This window comes from Filicampus tigris, chromosome 5, assembly GCF_054856515.1.
Source record: "Filicampus tigris isolate MCC_2025a chromosome 5, RoL_Ftig_1.0, whole genome shotgun sequence".
NCBI lineage: Eukaryota > Metazoa > Chordata > Actinopteri > Syngnathiformes > Syngnathidae > Filicampus > Filicampus tigris.
In genome coordinates, this window is record NC_141221.1 from 14,102,504 (window position 1) to 14,123,809 (window position 21,306).

General features: G+C 40.3%; 1 protein-coding gene and 2 non-coding genes across 6 annotated transcripts in view; 1 reads left to right on the forward strand and 2 right to left on the reverse strand.

Annotated features, from left to right (window-relative positions):
• Positions 1-20,142, reverse strand: part of ikbkb (inhibitor of nuclear factor kappa B kinase subunit beta) — a 25,791-nt gene extending 5,649 nt beyond the window's left edge. Inside the window, exons 1-19 of one of the 4 annotated variants that reach the window (XM_086030078.1) lie at positions 19,976-20,142; positions 18,112-18,249; positions 14,715-14,809; positions 10,831-10,951; positions 9,463-9,532; positions 7,845-7,933; positions 6,864-6,953; positions 6,665-6,789; positions 5,904-6,011; positions 5,395-5,524; positions 4,667-4,798; positions 4,201-4,395; positions 3,997-4,111; positions 2,523-2,646; positions 2,298-2,449; positions 1,035-1,096; positions 860-960; positions 731-780; positions 544-643 (exon numbers count right to left, since the gene is read on the reverse strand). In XM_086030078.1, coding sequence (XP_085886204.1) covers positions 544-643; positions 731-780; positions 860-960; positions 1,035-1,096; positions 2,298-2,449; positions 2,523-2,646; positions 3,997-4,111; positions 4,201-4,395; positions 4,667-4,798; positions 5,395-5,524; positions 5,904-6,011; positions 6,665-6,789; positions 6,864-6,953; positions 7,845-7,933; positions 9,463-9,532; positions 10,831-10,951; positions 14,715-14,809; positions 18,112-18,216 — 1,964 coding nt within the window. In that variant the 5' untranslated portion in view covers positions 18,217-18,249; positions 19,976-20,142. Of the gene's footprint in view, positions 1-543; positions 644-730; positions 781-859; positions 961-1,034; positions 1,097-2,297; positions 2,450-2,522; positions 2,647-3,996; positions 4,112-4,200; positions 4,396-4,666; positions 4,799-5,394; positions 5,525-5,903; positions 6,012-6,664; positions 6,790-6,863; positions 6,954-7,844; positions 7,934-9,462; positions 9,533-10,830; positions 10,952-14,714; positions 14,810-14,889; positions 15,207-18,111; positions 18,250-19,975 lie in introns of those variants that run through there. The other 3 variants (XM_086030080.1, XM_086030079.1, XM_086030081.1) reach the window with 3 other exon arrangements.
• trnas-aga (transfer RNA serine (anticodon AGA)) lies at positions 1,639-1,720 on the forward strand. The gene has a single exon. It is a non-coding gene; the product is annotated as a tRNA-Ser (tRNA).
• On the reverse strand, positions 2,084-2,165 carry trnas-uga (transfer RNA serine (anticodon UGA)). Its single transcript has one exon. It is a non-coding gene; the product is annotated as a tRNA-Ser (tRNA).
• Positions 20,143-21,306: the final 1,164 nt, after the last annotated feature.

The window sequence follows — 21,306 nt, forward strand, 5'->3', positions numbered from 1 at the left end:
GACGTCAAAGAAGGATATATGCGACCTGGCCATTTAAACTGCGGTTCCATTGCATAAAATCTGATACGTATCTGATCTAGGACCACATACGAAAGCGACCCAGGTCGGATTTAAAAAAATCTGAATAGAGACGTTCAGACTGTCCTAAAAAAAATCAGATACAAGTCGCATATGGGCAAAAAAAAAATCACATTTCCCTTGGGTGTGAGCCTATCTTAAGTGTTGTCGTGGCCACACCGAAACTATTTTGGGGGCTCCCCGCGCACATTCAAATCCTGCCGACAATGTGTATATTTTAGAGGAGAACCTCTAGAAGGTTAAAAAAAAAGACTACATGCTTTTAACAGATATGGTAATTCCTTTGTAACACACTAGCATGTTTTATCGACACTCTAGATTACTCTACTCCAAAATGGAGCCGCTGTCGGCAGAATTCAAACTTGAATGGGGGATTACAGCACTCCCTGTGATACGCTCACATTTTTTCAAAACAGATGTTTTACTGCTTGCATTGTTGCAGTGGATCTACAGGTCCATCCGTACCTGAGGTGTGTGTAGAAGTCTCGTAGCTTCCTCTCATAGAACTGCACCGCCTGAACCACCAGCCTCAAGATTTCCTGACCGTCCCCAGAACAACGCTGCTCTGGGCGGCAGATAGAAACCAGAACATGTTTATTTTCATGACGAGAAAAAGTGCTGAGGAGGTCAAAGATGCATGAAGAATCCAAACCTTTGGGTTTCTCTTTCAGCTTGCGCAGCATTTCCATGGCCTTCCCTTCACTAAAATACAAACGGCTCAACGTTACAAAGCAGTTCTTTGCAAATTCTTTTGTCCAATGGTCCTTCAGATGTGACTCACAGTGTGTCCAGAGCCTCTCCGCTCCTCCACGGCTGACGCTGAACATCCAGAATGTCTTGTTGTAGGTGCATCATCTCCTCCTCAAGCTCACTCACTTTGGGCTGTACACACACCCCGGCGCATGGGTCACTTTGGGAGCGAGTACAATACGAGACAGGCAAACACACTCGTGTACCTGACAGCAGCTGCCGGCAGTCTGCTCCATTTCCCTCCACACTCCCAACAGTTTCTCTGAAGCTAGAGAATGAAATTGAGTCCACGTTTACGTTTCTCATGACTACACTGTCATGGCACAACAACAACAACAACAACAACAACAACAACAACAACACAATTGCAGACAGCCTCAATGTATTCCACCCAAAGGCCTCCGTTTTTTTTATGCTATATTGTCGCTAACCAGTGAAAAGCATACATCTCCAAAGTTCCCAAAAATCATTGACATATTTGTTAAAACTCTCCGTAGGACCTGACAGTAGTAGATGGGTGAAATGACACGTGAAAAAAAAAAATCTGCCCTCTTTGGCACATCTTGTGCCTCTAATATGGTTTGCAAGAAATTGTGCTAACTGCATTTCTTTTGCTATTCGTAGCAGGATTCGGATTACGGATACTCTAAATTACAGCTAAAAGGGAAGTCAAGACAAAAATGTTCTTTCCAAGAAAATTTTCTATGCAGCCCCACTAGTCTAAACACAGCACTCTGATTGACATTGTTTTTGTGGAGTTAGGGGGGCCGCCATTTTGCGAGTCATGGCTCAGCTCATGCTGTCACATGTGTTGTCGTGGCCGAGTGGTTAAGGCGATGGATTAGAAATCCATTGGGGTCTCCCCGCGCAGGTTCGAATCCTGCCGTCAACGTGTCTATTTTAGAGGAGAACCTCCTGAAGGTTCACATCAAGGCAACGGCAGCGGTGCCCAAATCCAGTCCTCTGGAGCCCCTTATTCAACCTATTTTAGATGTCTCCCTCCTCCAGCACACCTGAATCAAATGATCAGGATGGCTACCGGGCTTCTGCAAAGCTTACTGATGAACTGATCATTTGAATCAGGTGTGTTGGAGGATGGAGACAAATAAAAGTGGGTGGATAGGGGCTCTCGAGGACTCGACTGGGGGACCCCTGGACTCGAGTTTGCTTGGTTTTAACATAGCTGTGGTCATCCCATTTTGAAAACGTAGCACGGTTTATATCACCTCTACATTATTCTATTCCCAAAATGAGCCGTTGTCAGCAGGATTCGAACCTGCGCGGGGGGACCCCAATGGATTTCAAGTCCATCGCTTTAACCACTCAGCCATGACAACACATTCACCACCACAGTTGGTCGACTTAGAAATGCACAGTCGAAGGAGAAACCAAAAAGTGTGTGACATGCAAACCAATGCATTAAATAACAAGAAATGTAAAATAAATAAACAAAAAGAGTCATTTAATACCAATCCCAGTGGCCGTCTGCTCCTGATATTTGTCCATGTCTATGTGAAGGCTGGTGGTGAAGAAGTCCAGCTTGGCCATGAGTCTCTGGTGCATGGACACCATCTCGTTCTTCTGCTTGGACAGGGATGAGTTGTGTCTCAGCAAGCTCATGCTGGAAGGAAAATATTGGGATTGTTAAATAGAGTTTACACATTTGTGTGTGCGTGTGTGTGTGTGTTTCCTACATGGCTGCTTTCTGTCCCTGCTGCAGTCTCTGCCAGTCCTCCTTCAGGGAGCGGATGGTGTGCCACGCCTGGCCACAAGTCCTCCTCAGTGGGCTGTAAGGCAGAACGTGATTTGGGTCCTTTTCTGCTCAAAAACAAGACATTATGATTATTTCGTTATTTGTAAAAGCTGGTTTGAGCTGAATTATCTGATGTATTTTGCGCAAAAAAGTAGTACGGTATTAAGTCATGGTAGTATGGTACACAATGTTGCATTTGCAGTGTTAGTATGATTGTAAGCGTGAGGAAGGGGGACTACAACCGCAATCAGTATGTACATAAATAATTAACAAAATAGTTATAGTAAATTGTGAAAGTGGAAAAACAGTCATTTTTGTAAATGTTGCATAAATAATTGTTAAATAGTAGCAAATACATCGTTTTTATGTCATATACGTTCATTAGGGTTGTACAATATATCGATATCACGATAATGGTCTATGCAAAATGCATATCGCAAAGACATGCAATATTTTCTCATGGAATTGCATGCTTTTATTTGAATTTTACCAGTCGGATGCAAACTTAAATGTGCATCACCACCCAATAGTTGGATATTAGCTAGGGGAAATAAAATTAATTAGCTAAGAACACAATGAGCTTGCTTATTTTGCCGCATGAAAAAAAGTATTTCTTTCATTAGATGAGAAAAATGTAATTTCTTTAGATCCATGTTATATATCGCAATAATATCGATATGGGTGTATATATATATATATATATATATATATATATATATACTATTACTGCCAAGCGATTAAAGTTTTTAAAACTAATTAATTGCAAAATTTTCCATAACTGATCACAATTAATCGCATTTTTCAACTACAATTTTTTACGAAGCTTGGAACCGGTATTTACTTGAGAAAAATCTTGGAATTAATGTGAAAAAATAAAAAGTATATTTCGATTCAAAGACTGTTCAAACAGCTTTCTTTGATCCTTGAATCCGATTCTTGTCCTGTAAAATACAACAGTTGAACGACCAAATTTGGCTTAGCAAAGTGTGCAAAATATTTGGGATTTCTCCAATGAGCCGTCGAGCAACTTTTTAAATGAAATCTACGTAAAAGTCCGTCTTTGTGACTCTCCTCTAAGTTTGGCTGCGCAGTGAGCAGAGGTCAGCTGCAACAGAAAGTAAATAAAACTGAGTTAACTGAGTTCATTTTTTTTAGTGCGTTATGAAATTTAAATTAACCTCCATAGTTAATGCTTTAACTTTGAGAGCTCTAATATATACTATGTATAATATAATCAGAATTGATCAAATTCAAAAAATTCTTGAAAAGAAATGAAATTATTTTCCACAGTCTATTTATTCCTGTATTGACTTAGGCCTCTCATTTTTTTCCCACTGTTCTGTTCTATGGCATAGACCACGAACAACATATTATTTAATTCCTAAAGGAGGAGGGGAAAGACTCTGAGGACTCACGGACAAAACAGATGTTTTCAGGGAGGGCGCGAGGAGTCAACGGTGGCTCGTAACTACAAGATGAGCGATCAAACAGGAAAACGAGAGGGAAGTCTGTCCGCCGGCCGTCTATCTCCTGCAAATATGAGACATGATGCATCATCACACAGCGCCATTGACAATTCGAGCGTGAAAGCATGCTGCGGTCTGAGATGTTCTCGTTACGGTGTAATCGATGGCGCACTGCGTGGCCAGCCCGTGAGGCTCCAAGGCTAATCCTGCCTCCAGCAGCAACTCCTGCTGGGCTGCAGGGATGCTTGTGTCTTCTTCGATTCTCTTCTGCAGCTCGGCGACCGTCTCGTCGTCTGCGACTGTGTACCTCAGGATCTTGGCCGTGGTCATGTTCAACACCTGAACCATCTGAGAGGAATAGACCATAAATGGAGCTGAAACACGAGGGAGTGAACCAATCTGATAGCGCTTCTCAAACGTTTGACATTGATTACAGTAATGCACTTCATTTTGGAGTCCTCCCTCGAGCGTCTCCAGTTGGTCCAAAATGCTGCTGCTCGCCTCCTAACTGGTGCTCGTGAGAGGGAACATTTAACTCCAATTCTGGCCTCCCTTCACTGGCTTCCTGTACAATTTAGAGTTACTTTTGTTTTCAACTCTTTAAATGGTCTGGCCCTACCTTACATTCTCTGAGCTCCTCCTCTCCTTTGCACCTTCCCGGAGCCTCAGGTCTCAGACACTGCTGGAAGTACCGAGGACCAAGCTGGGCCTCAAAGGGATCAATCAAGCCTTTTCTGTTGCCGGCCCTTCCCTTTGGAATGACTTTCCGTTAAATATCAGGCCAGCACCCTCTCTGTCCATTTTTAAAACTCGTCTTAAGACACATTTTTATTCTTTGGCTTTTGACCTAACATGAGACTTGACATTGTTCTATTGTTTTCTGGTGTCTGCTGTATTTGTGAAAAGTGATTGATAAATTCATTAATGAATTGGTTATTTGATTGATTAATTAATTAATTGGTTAATAACTAGTAATTGATAGAAAATATATTTATTAATTTGTGATATTAATTTACTGTTTTCGCTGTCTTGGTATTGTATAATTGATTTTTACTCCATGTACAACTAAAGTACTTCACATATTTGGATGACAACTCGATTGACATTATCATACGATGCCGGAAGTTTTTTTTGGGAAGTTTTTTTTTGGAATCTAGATTTTTTTTTTTGAAATGTCATCATGGTGTGGATTGTCACAAAAATGTAAGAGGGAGCATCATTGGAAAATACTTCAAATATTAATCCTTTCACGAGCTGTAGAAAGAGAAAGTATACCCAAACCAATGAAAACATGACTACCTTGATGGAAAAAATATATATAATTACGATGATGTGATTGAATCTCACTTTGAGCTGCAGAATAAGTTCCAGCTGGGAAAAGCAGTTGCTTGGCGTGGCGTCGGGCTCTTTGCCCCTTTCTTGTGGGGACCATTTGAGCATCAGCCGCAGCCACCTCTCCAGCTTCTCCGCTAAAAGACTGTCACATACATGCCACATGAAAAGTGAGACAGGCATGACTAGTACAAGGGACACCGACATTTTGGAAATTAAGAACTACTTTTCATGTGATTCCTGTGATAGGCTACTAGTTTGCTACACACTTGGGGGGAAAAAGTGTGCTCAAGTTATTTGAGGGTAAATCATCTCTTGTCGTTTGTCTCCATGATTGCTATGTGCTACAATCCGGATCTTTCAGCTTATATTACGTTGTTCGAAAACATTAACCGGTATGTGGCGCTATTTTATTTTACAGTATTATTTTTTGAATACCAACAATCTGGTGCCTGGAGGCGTCATGGTGCTGTCCACTGCTCTAGTAGGTCTTTAAGCGGTATTTGTGCTGTGACATGGCTCACCTGTTGAGGTTGTTGGGTTGAGGAAGATTTTTGGAGAAGCGGACTACTCCGGAGAGGTCCTCGTAGACGACAATGTCACTGTCCTGTTTCAGTCGCAGTTTATTGTGCCTAGAAATGACAGAAGACAATTATTTTCTTAGATGGTGGAAATCACCAAGCGGCTTTTGGCGACTAGCTTTTTTTTTTGGTTATTTACAGATCTCATCTGCCTCAAATATCCTGCCTTTATGAATTTAACAATACATAATACTTGATATTTCAGTGCCCAAATATTATAAGACCTTATTCGTACTGCAAACTATAACCACAGTAATAAACAGATTTAATGAATGCTTTATTTAACACAATACTTATCTGGCAGTGTCAATCAAAAACTAAAATTGTGTTATGTGAGGATATAAAAATAATTTCAGGTAGAATAGAGCAAAAAGTAAATATGCAGGACCGGAACTGTAGGGTGGGGATTTTTCCTTTTTGCAACCCAAACATGCCCTCAGGTTCGATATCTTTTCTTCAGCGTAACAGTGAAGGACAAGAGGCATTGATGTTGGCACAACACGCATATCCTGCAATTCTTCAAGTTGGAGACTTTGGTTTATTTACGTGTTCCTAGTGTGTTCAAATACAGTCACGTAACTGGTGCAAAGGTCGAGCAAACTCCAGAAAAATTGTCTAGTCATGACATGATGAGAATGGACCGACTGCAAGGTGAAGATAAAAAAGAGAAGCTTATCAGTCAAAAAAGAAAGTTCAGACTCTACCAGAGAACAGGTTGCCAGGTTGGCAAAAAAGGCCGAAATCCTGTGATGCACTCAAACACCAACGTCCCAAAGCTCCAGTAGTCCACAGCCACCGTGTACTTCTTCCTCTCAATCAGCTCGGGAGCCTGAAAGATAAGAATCGCCGAGGAGGTCAGTAGGACCAGAACATGATGCCGCATATACGATGTGTCTGACTGACCAAGTACTGCAGTGTTCCCACGAAGGAGGTGCAAAGGCTGCTCTGATCCAACTCCTTAGCATAGCCGAGGTCGATGATCTTGTGGATCAACTTAAACAGAGGGGGGGAAAAAAACAGTGTTCAACCACGTTTATGAACTCAATGTTGGCTTTGGTTGTGTTACATTTTTTTTAAATACTAGTTTTGTTTTGGTTGTCTCTTCCTGTCATGTCAGTTTTGTTTACTGTCTCTTTCCCATCTGCTTCACCTGTGTCGAATTTTCCTAATTTCCACTTTAATATCCTGGCCTGTCTCATGTAGAATCCTCATGTCTGATCATTCTGGTGGTAATTTGCATTTTTGCCTGGCCCATGTTGGAATTGTTTGTCCTATCTGGACTGCCTTGCCGTGATTGAGAAGGGATTTTGTTTATTGAAACAGTATGACAATGAAAATTCAAAATCTACTGCTTCTGCCTTTGTGCCACAGTTCATCCTGGACTAGAACCAAAATCTGGAACATGAAACATGCAAAAAATTTGATATGTGTAATTTTAAAGACAAGTATTTGGACGAAACGCTCCGGTACTTCAAGTGAAATTAGAATGGCGAATGGAGGAAAAGCACAATCATCTTTGAGAAAAACAAGTGACATTAACCAATGATGACAAATGAAAGCGTCTCACCGAGAGAATTAGTGCTTTACTTAATAGGTACTTTAAAATGTGCCTTCATGTTTGAACTGTGTTAGATAACACCCCACCAGATAGAGGATGGATTGTTATGTAATCTTGTAAAAAAAATAAAATAAATCAAAAAGAGGCCCAGACCCTACAAGTACAAGGATAAATTGCAGGATTTGGTTTTCCGTCATAAAGTCAAACTAAAGCATGGAGCGGAAAGCTTGTTGAAACAAAAGGCCAAAAATGCCAAAAGGCCACAATCTGACCTTGTTCTTGTTTTGGGCATATTTTTCATGGGCGAGAAGGGCGTTTGAACTCACTCGCTTCTCTCCCTGCTGCAGCACAATGTTTTCAGGTTTCAAATCTCGGTGGATGATCCGCTTCTTGTGGAGATAGGTCAGAGCGGAGGCTAAAAGGCAATGAAAAGAAAAACAAGATGGGACCAATTGAGCAAGATTCACCGCCAAATGCAACTTTCATCTTAGGAACCTCCAGAGAACCAAGTTTCTGAAAACTGGACTCATTTGATCAGACTAAGGTCTGTTTTGGGTTACAGAAAATTGGCTCCAGGGTTCAGAGTTTCCAAAACTCTTGTTTGCCATGTAAGCATTTTCCCCCATTTTCATGACATTTTGTGCCCAAACCGAGAAAACGGGTGAGTCGTGATGTTTGCAATGCGAGGGCATTTTGTTGACTGATGTGTTCAATTCTTATTAGCCAAACGCAATATTAATCAGAATACTGTGTTTAGACCTGCGGGGGTTACACGGAACATATGATTGCAATGAAATCCTTGTGCTCCCTTTTAAAGTGAAAATCAACCCAAACATTTTTCTCAAGAATTTGTTCCCAGCAGGTCCACTAGTTGAAACACGGCTTTCTGATTAATATTGCGTTTGGGGATTGTGAGTTAAGCAGAAAAATCCACCCCTTTTTAGCCATCTAGTGGGCGGCCATTTTGTCACTTCTGTCGACTGAAAATGACATCACAAGTGCTCAGGGCTCAGGCAACGACCAATCACGACTGAGCTTCAGAAAACAAGTCAGCCGTGATTGGTCGTTACCTTAGCAGTTGGGATGTCATTTTCAGTTGACATTAGTGACAAAATGGCTGCCCTCCAGAGATGGCTAAAAACGGGTGGATTAACTCTTATTCCACAAATGCAATATTTACTAGAATGCCTTGTTTCAACTAGTGTGCTTGCATTGAACATATTCTTAGACAAATATGTTTGGGTTGACTTCCACTTTAAGCCTTGATGTTGAGTAGTAAAGTCGACTAATTGGCTCAACGCCATGTAAGCATATGCACGGGCATAGCCTGTTTGGTGCCTGTCCAAATATCCAGAGTGGGAGAAATTTTTAGCCAGGTTGTTTTGCGTGTGGAGATGCTGAATGGAGGGGTGATAAAATGACGGATGCCCACAATGTCAAGTCTCTTCACCGACCACCACCGCAGGGTAAGTCGACTTGGCATAAAACACGTCTACTAGAAACTTCCATTCCATGAAATGTGTGCGTCGAAGAGTGAGTAGTGTGTGTTCTGACGATGAGTGTTCAACAAATCATGGCGTGTATGCATGCTTATGTTGATGCTTATGTTTTCACTGCGTTATTGGCAAAAGTGAAAGGGTCATTATCAGGAAATGTCCATCAAGGTTACAATGCGTAACAGCCCATTCATTCAATGCGCGCGTATGCACCACATGTCGCTCGCACATTGCGAAAGCGAGCGCCGCCGTCCGATGGCTGACGTATGTTTCTGCCTGTGTGTGAGCTGTCGCCATGGTGACTAAGCGCTGCGGTTTAGGGCCAGTGGTGACATCATGAGAGGGGCCAAATGACCCTGACTTTCAAGCGACAGGAAGCTAATCATCCTGCCAGCTCATTATTAATCAAACAATAGTTGACGCGATGAAAGCTGCTGGTGATACTCACAAATGTCGCACAGCAGAATCAAAACGGAGCCCTCGCGCATTCCACAGCAGTTCTCCAACAGGTTCAGATACTGCGGAGGGTAGAGACACAGGCAAGAGTAATGACCATGTCATATGAATCTGTCGTCCTCGTGATTTAGAGCATGTCCTCATTTCATCGCCATTTGAGAATTTTCCGTCCATTAAGTACATCGTGTTCATGCACGGGCTCAGATTGTAACACACAAATCCAACGATGGACTCAAAAGTTTTGTGTAGAGAGGGAACAAATTCGTAAATCAGAAAAGGGTTTATTTGACGCTTGTCCTGATAAAGGGAAATCGCTCCACTGCTGGAAACCTGACCAAATGGATGAGACTGAACCGCCATCTGCCTACAACTTGCTTTTGCTTTCACTGGCTTTGTGGTTCATGATGATTGGTATTTTGTTTTGTCTGGTATTAATATTCTGCATGACCGCGGGGCGCATACTCACTGGTTTCAGATTAAAAAAAAAAAACATGCTCAAAATTCGCTGACACAAACAAATTAAAAAACTCTTTTGAGGGAAAAGTGGAGAACACAGAGACACAATGCTGCATATCTTTTTGTAATTGGAGTTAATATCACCATAATTTTCCATTCAATTTTATGATCATTATATTAAGTAGATGTTAGGCTATTACAAATGCGTATTTGTCTACTGCAATTAGACAAATATGTGAGCTTCCTGACTGGGTGGACAATGACAGGGTGGACATTTTTTATTACTAATGTTAGCATTCACTGAGCACATGGTGAACCTTCACTTATCAACATGATTCAGTTAGCAAGCTGACTGTGTATTGTTTGATATTTTGTTTAATATAAGGTTTTCCAAACTAATACAAACAAATATTTCACTATGACAGAGTGGACATGGTAAGCTCGACAACACCCAATGACACACATGATGAAAAAAAATTACAAAACACAAGTGCATGTATTTACTCTGCAACTATTAAATGATTCAGCCTCCATTGAAAAAAGACACATTTCTGGTTGTAACGTCACTGAAAACAAGTTTTATTAAGGGGCCAGTTTAATGACAGGGTGGACAGCAATTTCTGGGCCACATTCAAAATATTCAATATGATGATGAAAATACACTGTGCATTGTCCAAATGACTGTTTTTTAAATTATATAACTTATTTAAAACATTAGGAAACAATGATGGAATTATTATTATTATTATTATTATTATTATTTAAATTACGTCCTGCGGATGGCGTCCTACTGTACGAATGCAGTCCAAAATTCCCGTTTTTTTGAGGGGGGTGGGGGTCACCCTGTACCTCATAGTGCTACTAACCCATTAGGACGTTAAGCGGCAGTCATATTTCTTTATACCTTTCTCAGATCCCCTCCTTGGCAGTATTCCATGGCCAGCAGCGGCAGGTCGTTGGTAGCCACAAGTTTTTGCATCCCCTCGGGGACCTCCCTCGCTGCCACCACGTTGACATGATCCAACCTGAGTGTGTTTGGAAAAAAAGTCATACAATTTTTATCTTTCAAATTGTTTGGTAAAGGACAAGAACTAGTTGAGTAGAGTCAGCGCATACCAAAGTGCTGTACAGAAGCTCCAATTTAGCGGTTCACCTCAATTGGCGACAACAAGTAATCACAAGAAACATTTCATATGGGGCACGCTTTGCCCCAGGCTTCTTTATTATGATATTAGAGACACGCAACGACTCCCTTGTGAGTAATCTCTTGGCAACAATGGCGAGGAAAACACCCTTTTAACGGGAAGAAACCAGTTTCGGGTGGGGCTGCCCTCTGCCTCAAACAATACTGAGCCCAAAAAGATGACTGATGAGTGTGGTGTCCCTGCAAAGAGCTCACAGATCACTGACTCGCAGTGAAGATTAAAAAAAAAAAGAAAAAAAGATTCAATCTCAACTGCCTCAAGCATTGTTTATTGGATAGTAAGCGTTGTACAACCTAGTCGATTTGCTGACTCCACAATGATGTTAAGAGCGTGGTATCGACTATAGTCGCTAATTCTGTGTTTTCGACTTAATTGATGACAGGATGTTTGATGTTTGCCTATCATGCCCGAGTGATGATACACAATATGACACACAGTATAAAAGCGGAATCAGCAAGAATGTCAAAATAAATGTGTTTATTTGACCCAAGCTACCACGATTACCTTGCATCTGATATTACTGAATCTCAATAAGGTTATTATCAGGGGTGGGAATTTTACAAAATTTTGCTGGTCGGTCATTCGTCATCCGTCATTTTTCGTGCCGAACTCAATTGTAATTGTCAGTGTGTCATTTCAGACCGTCAGTTAGATTGTCAGGTGTCCGTTGGTCCGTCAGTCCGACACCCCAAAAAAATTCATAAAAACGGGCGTCCGCCAGTGACGGACTAACGCTCCGTTACTGACGGACGTCGGACGCCGTTCGTGACGATTACACTGAGGGATGAAAACTCGATTCGGTCATTCGACACTCCATCATTTTTAAAGCGGATGTCAACCCAAACATTTTTTTTCAAGAGTATGTTCCCAGCAGGCCCACTAGTTGAAACAAGGCATTCTGATTGATATTGCGTTTGTGGAATAAGAGTTAAACAGCAAAAATCTATTTGTTTTTAGCCATCCCTGGGGGCGGCCATTTTGTTACTTCTGTTGACTGTAAATAACATTACAGTTGCTCAGGGCTCAGGTAACAACCAATCAGAAGCTCACCTGTTTCCTGAAGCTGAGCCTCTTAATGTTTTTTTGTTTTTTTTTCAGTTTTGTGCTGTCCTTGAATGGTATTTTTTTAAAGAGAGCCCTTAGCACTGAAAAAAAAATACAGTATATGTTTTTTGTTATTTGCTGCAAACCCTTTGTGGTTGGGTTGGGGTTGTGGATGTTTTATAAATGCAATGAAAAATATTATCAAAAATGAAAAAATTAAGAGCATGTTTTTTGCTCATATTTAAAATAGCATTTTTGTCATATATCTGGTTAGGAAGTGCATGGCTCTGTGTGGCCTCCCCAGCAGCACTGATGAGAAATTGTCACCTCCTCAAGGCATTTAAGTTGCCAATCCATGGTCTTAAAGATTTCTAAAAGTGTTAAGGAGGATTTTGCTTTCTTTCCCTTTAATTCCTTTCACAAAGAAGCAATAGTTGCCAACAGAAGTAAGTCCATCCTTTAGGTATCATTCTACTGTAGTTGCCACCTCAATGGATGGTACGTAATGGATAAACTATTTTGCCATCCTTAACAACAGCACTTGGCCTGGCGCGCTTTAAAGAGCAGAAGTAGAAAAATCACGATAACAAACTCTAGTTGATATGTTACAGCCACAACAGTGTGCAACATGTAATCAGTGCATGACAGCGGCATTAGCAGGAGACGCAGGCGGACGTGTTCATTTGTCAAATGACTGAACGCTTAGAACAAACTTGAGTGTTTAAAAGATAAAGACAGGACGCTTTCATAAAAGAAACGATATGACCTCATGTGGAAAATACAGTCGATTTAAAAATACACTGAAGTTAGCAGGCACTTACAAGCCTTCTAAACATAGAGTATGCCAGAACTCAAGATCATCTAACCCCAAAACACCATTAAGGTTGTGTTTTTATAGAATACGTACATGTAGACATTTGTGGTGTGATTATATAATAGCTTGCCCTGACAATGTTTGTCACAGTGTGGGTGCACGAGGTCTGTGGTTGTCTGAGAACATCACACTTGTTAAATTGACATGTTTTCATGGACACATTTGATTCCATACTCACTCACACACACACGCACACACTTCTGACGTCTTAAATCTTGCAAAAAAAGACACGCCCACAACACAACCAAAGTGGAGCACAATGAGGAGGTGGCACTTTATTGGGTCAGAAATAACCACCTAAAGTCCACAAATATGCCCACACCTCCGCACAAACCTTTTAGTAATAAATGCCCCGTGCTATTCTTACTATTTCAGGATAGATGGTTTGTGTTGGGAAAACAGAGATGGGGGTGGAACTCTCAAATGTCAAACACATGTCTTGGAATGCGTTGCAGTGAGTCACAACAAACTCAAGTGCTTTATTTTCTTTTTCTTTTTAAATTCAAACACAGCTCAAGGCAAAAAACAGAGACATTGCATGGTAAAAAAATAAAGAGGAAAATCCCTGATTTCTTCACCACAGTCAAGACATGTTTGTCCAGCTAAAATGGTATCGCTGCAACTAACATGGGGCATCGGTTCAAATAGGGAAATGAAAGTAACACAGGATGCTACACGTGAATAAAATTGTTGGTAGCCGTCCATTAAAGGAAGAAAAAAATCACAATTCTGTAAGAATGTACTTTGGACTGACAAAGACAAAGTTTGCACTTTTTTGGCAAGTTACGTCAGCTCTGTGTTTACGGAGACAAAATATGAAGGAGGCCCAGTACCGTCGGGGGATTAGGCACAGAGTGTCTTGAATATGGTACAATCAAATCCCAAGACTATTAAGGCTCACTGTCAGAAGGCTTTGTATCACATGCCTTTCATGAGTCCTCCTACAAGCTAAAGGCCCCAAAACACGCAGCTACAAAACTCCAAGAATTATATCGAGCCATTAAATTATTATTATTATTAGGAAACCTGATGTGCTGGAAAAAATATGGCAGAGAAAAAACAAGTTTACTTGCATCTCTGATTAAAAAATGCCAGAAAGTTTATTGACCCATGTAATAGGAAATGTCATAGGTAAGCTAACGAATAGCATCAATGTGGTGCAACACTTTAAACAACAGATAGCTTATATGATCACAAACGGTGCAACAACACAGATAGACAGTCAATATAACAACACTCAATCATATATTCTTTATCCTCTGCAAAAAAATAATTCAAATTGCTGCAGCAAACTCGTCTTTGTTTGTGTCTCCAAGTCTCTACTGCCTCCCAGTGGCCAAGCCACGCACACCAGAAGGCGCATAATGATGCACAACGCCTTTCATTCTTTATAATCTATTCAATGATGTTTCTCTGTAAGTTTTTATGAAGTACAATATCATTGAGTACTAATTAACTCATTCACTGCCATTGACATATTTATTTGTCTTTTCACATTCAATTCATTCAATCCCAGGAACCTATTTAGATTTTTTTTCAGTTTTTTTTCAAACGCTAGGGTAAAAAAAAGGGTTTGAAAATGTCTGGCCGTGAATGAGTTAAAAAAGACATTACAAAGATTTCTGTTCGTTTTTTTTTTTTTTTTTTTTTTCCTGAGGAACTGACCTCTTCATGATCTGGATCTCCAGACACCATCTCTCTTTGTTTCGCTCACTCAGCTCCTGTCGGCACTGTTTGATTGCAATCTGCTCCTCTGTATCCTGCGAACACAGAATGAAAATATGGAAGGATGATCAAAGGGAATCTGGCAAGATGCTTGCAAAAAAATGAAAAGGCTCACCTATCAAATTGATTTGAATCATCTATTATTAATAAGAGAAGATGAAAGTAGAGAATATTTAGAGGAGATTATTACTGATATACTGGAACGCATCAGATAATTGCCTGCAGAGAACCAATGACATACCATCACCGCAAAAGTATATAAGCAGTTCAGGAAGTGATGAGCAACACAAGTGTACATATCTCATTCACTGTTTCTCACGCCGTCATCATGATCAAACCGCTGCCCGTAACTTGACCTGCCTCCTAATAATAACCCGCAACATTGTCATCCATACGGGAAGAAGGAAGTTTAATCATCAGCGGCGCCCTATTCAGGTACTCAATGTTCTGCTGTCTGCTAGGGCTGTTTTTTTACATCCTGAACTATGATGGCCAAGACTGTAAGTGACCAATGAGTCCTTTCGTTGTGATTACATAATATCCAGCTGATAACAGCTTTATTGATCGGCTGTGGAGATGTTACAAATGACTTGGAGTAACTTAAAGCAGAAGTCAACACAAATAGATTGTTTTTAAGAATATGTTCTATGCAGGCCCACTAGTTGAAACACAGCATTCTGATTAATATTGTGTTTGTGGAATATGAGTTAAGCAACAAAATCCACCGGTTTTTAGCCATCTCTGGAGGCGGACATTTTGTCACTTCTGTCGACTGAAGATGACATTGAAGTTGCTCAGGGCTCAGATAACGACCAATCATGGTTCACCTGCTTTCTGAAGCTGAGCTATGATTGGTCGTTATCTGAGCCCTAAGGGTCTGTGTCATTTCCAGTCGACAGAATTGACGAAATGGCTGCCCCCTGAGATGGCTAAAAACGTGTGGATTTTGCTGCTTAACTCATATTTCATATTAATCATATTGCCTTGTTTCAACTAGTTTCAACCTGCATGGAAAATATTCTTGAAAAAATATGTTTGGGTTGATTTCCTCTTTAAGCTATCTGACTATATTTTGAAATGATCAGCAATTGAAGGTGTCCATCCATCCATCATCTATACCGCTTCTCCTCACAAGGGTCGCAGGTGTGCCGGAGCCTATCCCAGCTGTCATCGGGCAGTAAGCGGGGGACACCCTGAATTGGTTGCTAGCCAATCGCAGGGCACACAGAGACAAACAAACATCCGCACTCACAATCACACCTCGGGGCAATTTAGTGTGATCAATTAACCTAGCATGCATGTTTTTGGAATGTGGGAGGAAACCGGAGCACCCGGAGAAAACCCACGCAAGCATGCAAACTCCACACAGGAAGTCCGGGGCCGGAATCGAACCCACAACCTCTGAATTGTTAGGCGGAGGTGCTAACCAGTCGAGCACCGTGACGCTAATTGAAAGTAGTCATTTCAAAATATTGCTATTCGTCACACATTTCCAGGAAAAGCAGCACTGCAGTACATATTTTATTTCCTATTTTGTAGCGTGTTATTCCTTGGTCTGTTTTTAAATATTTACAGTCGAAACCGTAGAAACTGTTTAAAGTACGAAACACTCTTATCATGTAATGTGCTCAACATACAGTATACAAACCTGCGAGTGACTAACACAAACGAAGCACAGTCACAGAGAAAGGAAGAGGAAGGTCCGTTAGGAGTGTGCGCTCTTACATACACTACATCCCATAATGCTCTCATCCTATGACTAGCAGTGATGTCACTATGCTGATTTCAATCACATTGTATTAAAAAGAAGAAAGCTTCTTGGGTGTGAAGTCAAACTAGTTACTAAAAACAAAGCCGCTTTCCTTGGGAGCTAAATACAAATAAAAACGTGTTGTTTTTTTCATTAACTCTGGATGTGAGAGAAAGGTCAAAGTTCCTTGTAAGCTGCAGGGAACCTGGAGCACCAGGACAATGCCAGGAAACCCCCGTCTGACAGCAGATGATGCTTTTGGAGACAATATACACTAACTGACAGCTCAATGAACACACTGAATGGCCTTGAGTACCAATTATGCTCTACAAATAAACTTGCCTTGCCAATTGGCATAAAAATACACAGAAAGCGTAAATACAGTATGTATGTTGTTCACTGACGACAATATCAAACACATCCGTACAATGCAAACAATGAGAGCCAACAAAAGAGATACATCCAAAATCATCTCTTGTAAAGATGATATTGTGTATTTTTGATTGACACTGTAGGTATTAGTAAATTACTGTGGCTGCAGTTTGGAGTGGGATACACTGTAACTGCATTGCTTCATACTGAGACCTGTTTCTAATAGTGACAGTGTCAATGGGTCAAATCAAATTTGTTGTGATTTGAGGAATAATTGCAACGTGCATACAGGGTCAGCAGGGATGAACCAATACCACTTTTTTGTATCCCAGGTATGAGTACATACAAGTAGTTTCATTTCAGTAGGCGCCGACAGGGAGTACCCGTAATGAAAACGTGTTTCAATGAAGTATTGTTCAAAAACCCAAAAGCTTTTCTTGACATGACATAAATTTCACTCAAAAACAACACTTTTTAGAGTAGCAGCTCGTTATTAGTACCGACATTTTCTTGCCACATATTTCATCTAAATGTTGCCTGTATCACATCAGTTATGTGATGTCTGAGTCTGAACACTAGAGGGCACTTTAAAATGAATAAAGAGAGGGCGTAAGCAACGAAGAAATTAGTGTCTGGTGGATAAACACAGTGCTTCTAAAGTGAGTAAATCAAAATGAAAGATTGCTTCTTGAGAATAACAACAATATGAAATAAAATTGACAGGGCAATTGTAGTGGTATATAATTACACCACGTGAGGATTTTTAGCACAAAAATTGTCACGTGAGGATCGGGATTTGGACCCACGTCCATATGCCACGGAAGTTGAAGAGTAAAAAAGTCTATCAACAAAAATACAAAGTAACAACAGAGATCAGGACTGGAAGAGAGTTTGCATCCTCACTCAAAGAAGGTTTGACGTACAACATGTCACTATGTAACTCAAACTTTTAAACTGTAAGACTTCAGGCCTCTATGACATCATAAAGGAGAAAGGATAAAAGGACCATAGCAACTGCAGAGCAACTGATACGTCACGTAAACAACCAGTCATAACAAGTCAGCCCACCCCTGGTCTTTTTTTCTTCGTAAAGCTCTTCTTTTGGATCTTATTAGACTGTGCAAGTGTACCTCATGTTGTGGCAGTGCCATTGTATTTTACAGCAACAAAATGACGTGCAACTGGAGATGGTGAAGATGCTCTAGCAACACAAACCTTATTTTGCCATCTGGTGACATTCCCAAAGCCTCCGGTGCCCAGACGCTCTTTCATTTCCCAGGGCCCACAGCTCTGTGGCTGATGAAGGGGCACGCGGTTCATGGCCTCGACCAGGGTTCCTGCAGTTGGCCACACCTGTAAAGAAATTAAGCTTTTATACAGAGGCTGGTGGGAAGTGGCACCATAGGCTCATGTGTAATCCTGCCACTGGAGATGCTATGACAACAAAGCATCACTCAAATCACTCAAGTACACATAAGCTACAAAAGTTGAACCGTTTGAAAAAAAAAGTTGTGAACCCTTTGAAATTACTTGCATTTTTGCATAAAATGGTCATAAAATGTGTTTTGCTCATCGAAGTCATAACAATATTCAAACACAGTCTGTTTAAACTACCATGACAAAAACAATTGTACAGTATGTTTCCATGTTTCCAAGCGCCTGTCACTGTTGGCCAGCGTCTTTTTGGTCTATCTAGGCCTTAAACGTTCTCAGATCAGGGGGGAAATGCATATTTTTGGATTTAATTGTTGGAGCCTGCTTTGGTAGCAATAACCATCATACCAAACGTTTCATCATACCAAACGCTTGTTACATGAATAGTTAATAAAAACGTTTACACACCCCCGTTTAAATGACAGGGTTTGTCCAAAATAAATCATTTCAAAAGGTAAAAACAAAGGTAACCGAAAAATCTGGCTATTCATTATTTTAATCTATTTGAGAGGGGACATAAAAATAACTGAGATGATGCGCTAGTAGTAGTTACATGTAGTTAGTATACATTTTGCTATGGTCCAATGAAACCAAGGTTAAGCGTTTTAGGTCTAAAACCAAAAGGTATGTTTGGCGCAAAACAACACTGCTCATCACCCTAAGAACCACAGTGAAGCATGGTCGTGGCAGCATCATGCTTTGGGATTTTTTTTTTTACTTCAAGCTGGAATTGGGTTCAGTGTTAACAGAAAAGTCACTAATCTGGCTTGTTTATTTTCATTTTTCTTCTTGAACAAAATTAAAGAAATTTCATTTCAGTTGTACAGGTTATAGGTCATATTACTGTAGGTGAAATGGTTTTGAAATGATCTTGTTCTCATTTTTTCCCACCTCACAAAAGCCTGGCATTTGATCAGGGGTGTGTAGACATTCAATATCTACTGTATGGAGACAAGCAATGTCAGTGACATCCCCACTGTCAAACTAGCTGACAAATGCTAATATCCAATTTGCAATGACAACAACTGCGGGAACCAGTGCCTCTCAAAATGGCTGCACATTAAACTAGACGTATTAGTAATTACTAATTAACGTCTCACTAAATATCAATATTTTTTTTTATCTAAACCGTACATACAAATTAACCACTTCAGAACCTGCCTTATAGGCTACCAGAGAAAGTATATGTAATTTAATTTAATGTTTATCATTAGGACTGTAGTTTGCAACGGTGCACGTGCACTTAGACCTGTCGTTATTATTTTGTCCTTTTATTTAGCTGAATATGTGAACCAGACGGTTACAGCCACACCGATAAACATATTGTTCCATTAACAGTGTTATTCAAAAGTGAGCATTAGTATCTTTGTAAAGTGTTTCATACTTGATGTTGTTAAGAGTGTAGGACTGAAATGAATTGGCTGGTGAGTGTGAAGCTGTATGAAACTGTACAGTAAGTAAGTGCATATCAATGCACTTTGTATGCACTTTATATCAGTTTATGTGGTGATAAGGAGAATGTATCAGCATGTAATTTGCGCAGAAGAGCGACGTGTGTGTGTTGTTACTATGTTACAAAAATGTATCACTAAATTCTCTAATGGGCAGACAATCAAAGTTATGGACGATGGTACACGACGCCTACCTTGTTGTCTATTGTTGTGCGTCCCGAACGAGTAAAAGTCCACAGTTTAAGTTTGACTTACAGCACTAAAAAAAAGAAAGAAAAAAACATCTTCGCTAAAAGTTTGACTTCCTTATTGAAAGATTTCCTGTAAACCTGCAGGCTCCGCCCACATGGGGGCAGTCACGTGAACTGTTCTCCTGCTATTGTCAATGTCAGAATGATGATGCTTCTTTAATACATTTTTTCAAATATGATAAAAGAAGAAAGAGTACACGTTATGTATAGAAGTGGGGGAAGCATATAGTGCACATGTGGTTAGTACCGTTCTCGTTTGGAATCTCTTCTACTCTGCTTGTGTGGGTTTATTTAGTCTTCTAACATTGCAAAAAGACATGCTAGCTTCACTGAAGCTTCTAATTTCATTTTTGTCACGGGTCACATTATAAATATATGGACCGTTGGAAGTTTTCACTGTGCACGTGTAGCTAATGCAGGATAGCGTACACAAAATGTATTGTTACACATGTCTTAAGTGTTCCCTGTTCATAATTTGGAGAGGATCACCACCCGTCTTTCTTATTGTAAAATATTTAACTAAGTTATGATTCATTTTCCATCTGTCTGTGACCTCTGGTGCTTCGCTGATGTTATTTTTGTTCTTGACTCGATGCCAGTCTGTCTGATGAACCACTTGGCACCAGAAGTAATTTGTCACAAACACAATCTTTTTTTTTTCCATGCAATTCCTTCTTAAAGTGGAAATCGATCCAAACATATTTTTTTCAAGAATATGTTCTATGCAAGCCCACTAGTTGAAACAAGGCATTCTGATAAATATTGTGTTTGTGGTATAAGAGTTAATCCACTCGTTTTTAGCCATCTCCGGGCCATTTTGCCACTTCTGTCGACTGAAAATGACATCACAACTACTCAGGCGTCAGGTGACGAACAATCATGGCTAACCTGTTTTCTGAAGCTGAGCCGTGATTGGTCGTTACCTGATTCCTGAGTAGTTGTGATATCATTTTCAGTTGACAGAAATGACAAAATGGCCACGACCTGAGATGGCTAAAAACGGGTGGATTTTTCTGCTTAACTCAAATTTCACAAAAGCAATATTAATCAGAATGCTGTTTTTCAACTAGTGGGCCTGCATGGATCATAGTCTTGAAAAAAAATATGTTTGGGTTGATTTCCTGAAGCATCCTCCTGAATGGCCCGCATATTTGTGGGTAAAATGGTGCTGTGCTGATAAATGTTCTTTGTTTACTTTTGGTTAAATATTTAAAATGTTCGTATAAAATAACTGTGATGGGTGGAACTGATTTGCTTCCATGTGCTATGTTAGC